The sequence below is a fragment of the Lactuca saligna genome, chromosome 3, assembly GCF_052625555.1.
Source record: "Lactuca saligna cultivar CGN05327 chromosome 3, ASM5262555v1, whole genome shotgun sequence".
Classification (NCBI taxonomy): Eukaryota; Viridiplantae; Streptophyta; class Magnoliopsida; order Asterales; family Asteraceae; genus Lactuca; species Lactuca saligna.
In genome coordinates, this window is record NC_136419.1 from 12,364,041 (window position 1) to 12,370,107 (window position 6,067).

The following is a 6,067-nucleotide window of genomic DNA, read 5'->3' on the forward strand; positions in this document are numbered from 1 at the left end:
TGCTTTACGAGTAATCCAGAGTCATTGCGGGGGAACCTTCGTGGACACAAATGATTTTTTTTTTACTTGATCTAAGGATATAACATGTTTTTGTAATGTTCATCGAGTTTTTGAAAGATGATATTTTTGTAAATTTTAAGCATGATTGCAAATTGGTGACTATATGTTAGATTAAATGTATATTGACATGTGAAGATGTTAAGTTTTTGTTAATATATGACTTGTTTATATAATCAGATTATATATATATATATATATATATATATATATATATATATATATATATATATATATATATATATATATATAATATTAAAATTTTGCCACCTTAAAGCTTTGAAAAAGTAAAAGGCATCGTCATGTCTCGCATGGCTCGAAGCTTGATTATATCCTCAAGTCACACCTTACATTATTTACATCTATATAAATAACATGTCTCTCATGTTGGCTTATAAATATTTTTATTCAAAAAATTTAGGTTTGTCAATGTAAAATGATATTTTAAGTATTTATCGAATAACATGTATCTAATATATCAAATGAAATGTTAAATTATTTCAGAGCTATAACGATTATGATGGGTTTTATTTCAAGATATTGCATAAAAAATCACAATATTAATTATTTTAATTATTGAAATAATGTTAATTATGAATTAATTATCAAAATATCATTTTTATTGCTGTTAATTGTTTTTAATGCGATACGAGATTCTATTGTTTACATGTTATTACTACTTGATATTTTTATAACTAGTTTTTTTCTTACTAATTTATATTTTGTAATTCCGTAAACAAAATGGAAGTAATTCTTACTTAATTGAGAAAATATTATGTTTCTTGGTTAGCAATGATTGGCATAAAATGCCAGAATTTATATATATAGGTATTAAAATTAGATTGCAATCAAGTAGGATCCTATGAACATAAGAATCTAAATGGCATAAAATTCCAAAACAATGCAACATATTTTACTTATCTTTCATTTAACACATGTAACTACACAATAACACATATTTAATAGTGATGTGTACATTCTAACAAAATATAATATTTTCTTAATCTACTATAACTCATTAGTTTACATGTATGAAATCGCCTCATATAATATTATACATTGCTAAGGCAATATAAGTTGTATATATACACAATTTCATATTTATTATAACGGGCAAGAAAGAAAATATATGAAATATATAGGATTCTTTGTAATAAATAAAATATGAAATGAAAACTATGCACTGCCACTATGGACGTTGAGACAAAAGATATTACATATACAAAGTTGTCAAATGCTACAACAAAAAATAAAGATCTTTTACCTAAAAAAGGTATTCTCGAAAAAGCTTAATGAGACAACATGTATAAACCGTATAACAAAAAAGCCGATATTGAAACATAGTCCAGGGATCGTTTGTGTAATAAACACATAAATGGGGGGAGAGAGAAACCAAGAAAGATCTTTGTAATCCTTTGAGCTCGGAGTTTTTCTTTTGGTCTTTTCTTTCTCAAAGACAAAACCCCACCTTGCCCCACCTACCCCCTACCCCCCACCCCCCACCCCCACCTAAAAAAAAATATGCATCTTCCTGACTCATACCAGAGATCCCTTTAATAGCTAGTGTTTTAGCTTTGTTTTCTCATAGAATAACAGCTTTTCTTCGGACATTTGAAGCCCTTTGTTTTTTCTTTATCTTATTTTAATCTTGTTGAATGTATGCTTCAAACACCCATAAACTGTTTTCGACAGTGTAACTGCATCAGAAACCCTTCATCTCATCTCTTTCATTTTCGGAAAAACACAATCTCAGCTTTACCTTTTTCCTGAAACCTCATCTTCCCACACACACACAGAGACGTAAGCTTAGTAAAACACACCTGCTGCCTGCTGTGCTTTTCTTGTTTTTCGAAACTTTAAACTACTCGGAAATTGCTTTTCCAAAGCACTTATTTCAAGTGCGGTTTCTTTTCTCTGGCCTTTGCAATCTTTGTCTCGTGGAAGAAGAACAACGCCTCGCTTTTCTTCGTTTTCTTGCAGAATTTGCCCCCAGAGCTTAATCTAGCTCTCTAATAAGTCGTCTTCGAAAGAGATAGAAAAAAAAAAAGATTTATCAGTTTCCTTTTGATCTTCTGTACAAATGGGTACAACACAGAAAGATTCAACTGTTCAAAATGTGCTCAAGAATCTCTGTCGCTCTTACGGATGGTCTTATGGCGTTTTCTGGAGATTTGACCAGCCAAATTCTCTGTATGACTCCCTACTTCTATATTAGATACAGAGATGTATATATATATCGACACTATTTTCGGGTCTAAATCGCGTTTATGTTCTAATCTTCTTGTTAATCTTGTGTATAATTTTTTTTTTTTTTTTTGGGTTGGTTGACCGTTTTCTCAAAGATCACATCTTCATCTTTTTTTTCTGCATATCATTTGTGTCTTTATCGGTATTACTGTTATCTAAAATGCATTTTCATTTTTATTCTAATCGGAGGAAGAATTTTGTCTAAAAAAAGGATCATTTGTTGAGTTCAGTTTTTATGGTATTAAGGAAAATGACAAGTTTTGGGGTGAGATCTTGTCAGCATCATCACATATTGCGGATGAATTTAGTAAATCCATACATTAATTCCACCTTAAGAATATTCCTCAACTTAAATGTTCATTATTTCAAATCTTCTAAACCGATTCGATTTATAAATCAGTGTATCTTTTGTTTGATCTACTTCTGTGTTTTATCAAGTCTTTTTTCTTTATATTTATCCTTAAAATATATCGCTTGTTTTCCAGATTGTTGACTATGCAAGATGTTTTTTTTGAGGAAGAAATCAGAGGTCTGATCCATGATTTGCATCTACAAACGCCCATGCTTGGAGGAGGGTACGTTTAATTTTCCCTAATCTTTATGTAAAACATCAATTAATTTTCCTTATTTTGGTTTAAACTGAAATTTTTCTAAAAATAACCAATCTTTTAACGTGATTAATCATTAATACTTTCTTGAATCTTTTTTTAGGTTAATTGGACAAGCTTGTTTTACTAAAAAGCACCTTTGGATGTCCTCAGAAGATAATTACACTGGACAAAACTCTTCGGGTTCGATCTGGGATATGTTTCGGGTACGGATTAATTCATTTTTTTTTCCTTCCTTTTAATCTATGATGAAATTGAATTCTTGTTAATCGTTTTTTATTTAATTTAATTTTCCAGGACGATTCAAAGTTTTGTCTTCAATTTTCGTCTGGTATAAAGGTACTTATTTTGGTTTAATTTGAGTTTGTTTAATGGTACCACTTTGGTTGTACCTGTTGTCCCTGTTCGTGAGACAACGATTTTTGGTCCAAAAACATGTACGAATCATAAGTTTCATCTTTTTGTAAACTTTACTCTTGCAGACAATTGCAGCAATCCCTGTGGAACCACAAGGAATTGTACAATTTGGGTCATCTGAGAAGGTTAGTAGTAATTCTTTTTGTTTGTCTTTTTTATAATTTCCATGTACATCTGTAGATCTAATGTATTGTTGTTTTTGATGCCCAGATTCTTGAAACCACAGAATTTATAAATCAAACCAAAAGAATGTTCAATGAAATCGTAAACGGCGAAGGACCTGCAACTGCAATCTCATCGTCTTCCCCAAATGGATTGTTCGCGTCTTTGATTTCATCTCAAGATTCTAATTTCGGTGATGGCGCTTCTTTAGCTTTTCCCCAAATCGATAACAACCAATCCGTTACAAATTTACATCAGGATCTGTTCGACTTACCTATACCTATGGATTTTGGAATGATCCCAGATGATTTCTTCCAAACAGATCTCAGTAATTCCCAATTTTACCCTCAGTCCCCTGGTCAAAGCAATGTTACATTCGGCAGCTTAATGTCAAACGACCACTTGTTATCTCAATCCATGGGGTTTCTTCCGATCGATTCTGAAGAAAAGGGAAAATCTTTGACTATTTCCGGAATAGACGTTGACCTTTTTGGAAGTACAGGAGATTTGGGAGACATTGTAACACCTCTCATAAACGAAAACTATTCTTACAATGGATGTACATCCATGTCGAAGCCAACCCAACATGTAAATGACACAACTACCCTTGTTCCAAAGAAAGGGTTGTTCTCGAACCTTGGGATCAAAGAGCTTTTCGAGGGTATTTCCGGAACTTCCAACACCCCATCAACCTCATGCATCGAGGATCAAGTGTCGTCTAAAAGAAGGAAAACAGGAAATTCCATATGGGAATTGAGTAATTCATGTTCATTACAACCTGTTGTATATAACAAGAGTCTTAAAATCGAGCCAGGTGGATCATGGGTAGGTGATGGGTATAGCATGGATGGATCAAGCACAATCTTGCAAGCTAAAAAACAAACCGAATCTTCAAAGCCCATTAAGAAAAAAGCTAAACCCGGAACCCGACCCAGGCCCAAAGATCGACAGATGATTTTGGATCGTATGGCTGAGTTAAGAGAATTGATCCCTAATGGCGAAAAGGTATATTAAAAAAATACTAATACTTTATAAAGATCGTAAAAGATTAATTACAAGTTTATGTAAATTGGTTTCTTGATTCTACAGATGAGCATCGATTGTTTGTTGGATCGAACAATCAAACACATGCTTTTCTTGCAAAGTGTAACAAAACACGCAGACAGAATCAAACAGGCGGATGAACCAAAGGTGATCAAAGTCGTTCATGTTTATGACAAATTTTCAAATTGTAGGGTTTTTGACATAACTTCAAAATACTGATTTTTCTATTTTTCTCAGCATAACGGTGTATTTCAGAATAATTATTCCAATGATCCAAACAACAATGGTGTGACATGGGCATGTGAATTGGGAAACCAAACGATGATTTGTCCATTGATAGTGGAGGACCTTAGTACCCTTGGACAAATGCTTATAGAGGTATTAAAAAAGTAACAACAATTGTATCTGATTTTATATGTAGTATTTTTACTTTTTAATTAATGAAATATATATTTCTTGATGTAGATGCTATGTGAAGAACACGGGTTCTTTCTAGAGATTGTGGACATAATCCGAGGTTTTGGGTTAACCATCTTGAAGGGAGTCATGGAAGTTCGAGAGGAAAAGATATGGGCACGTTTTATAGTTGAAGCTGAGGTAAAAACCCACTTTATAAATGGTGAAGGAACAAGAATTAATAATAAAGTTTGTATCTTTTTTAATTGATTTGATTTGGTTTTACAGGCGAAAAGGCATGTAACAAGGCATGAGATATTTGCAGCTCTAGTTCAACTTCTACAAACAATGGGGTCGAATGCATTAGATACTCATCTTGATAAAAAGATTATGCAAACTGGGAATTCTTTAATCAATAATTTCCAGCATTCTTCAGGGGTACTTCAACTTCCTGTAAGCTTAGCAGACAATGGATATGGCATGAACTTATAACCTTGTTGATAGAGAATACCATGAGCATTCATCAAGTATTGGTTATTTATGTAATTGCTATGATTGGTATTCTTGGAAGAAAGAAAAGGTGATTAGGTTTTTTTTCAAAAGGAGTGGCGGATTTTGCCCCAAATTGGAAAATCAAGATGTGGATGGAGGTGTAAAACACGTATGCTTTAGGTTCGTGTTAGAGATACGGGGGCGATTTCGGGTTTTTGTTTTGATTTTTTAGTGTTTCTTGGTTGGTTACTTTTCAGAAATTTTAGAAATTAAGTGTTTATAGTTTGAAACTAACAAGAAAGAATGGGTGTAATTTGTAGGCTGACAATGATCTTGTGATTAGATTCATCTGGGCTTTGGTTGATGTTATATATAATTATATATATTAGTATTTTTGCATATGTTTACCTTTTAATGAATACAAATTAAAATGAGTTCGCTTAGCGTGCATGTAGCCAAGATGGTTGAAATATCAAAAGGCGCATCTACCAAACTTATGTTGTGTGTTTTCCATGTGGTATTTTTATAATATGTAGTGGGTTAGTGTTACAAAACATACTCAAATATCAGCCATCAAAAAATAGAAAACTAGTTAAAGTATGAAATATGATATGTTCATATTAAAAGTGAAAATTCAAGATCAT

At 32.3% G+C, this 6,067-nt stretch overlaps 1 protein-coding gene across 1 annotated transcript; it reads left to right on the plus strand.

Annotated features, from left to right (window-relative positions):
- Positions 1-1,626: 1,626 nt before the first annotated feature.
- LOC145034482 (transcription factor bHLH157-like) lies at positions 1,627-5,822 on the plus strand. The gene is made up of 10 exons (XM_078982904.1): positions 1,627-2,247; positions 2,790-2,879; positions 3,016-3,118; positions 3,210-3,251; positions 3,395-3,454; positions 3,540-4,496; positions 4,581-4,682; positions 4,773-4,913; positions 5,001-5,132; positions 5,220-5,822. The coding sequence occupies exons 1-10, from the start codon at positions 2,138-2,140 to the stop codon at positions 5,421-5,423; spliced, it is 1,941 nt and encodes a 646-aa protein (XP_078839030.1). The 5' UTR covers positions 1,627-2,137; the 3' UTR covers positions 5,424-5,822.
- Positions 5,823-6,067: the final 245 nt, after the last annotated feature.

Coding starts and splice junctions, on each gene's coding strand:
- LOC145034482 (XM_078982904.1), top strand. CDS start 2,138: ATGGGTACAACACAGAAAGATTCAACTGTTCAAAATGTGCTCAAGAAT. Junction 2,248..2,789: donor TTTGACCAGCCAAATTCTCT/GTATGACTCCCT, acceptor CTTGTTTTCCAG/ATTGTTGACTATGCAAGATG. Junction 3,252..3,394: donor AATTTTCGTCTGGTATAAAG/GTACTTATTTTG, acceptor TTACTCTTGCAG/ACAATTGCAGCAATCCCTGT.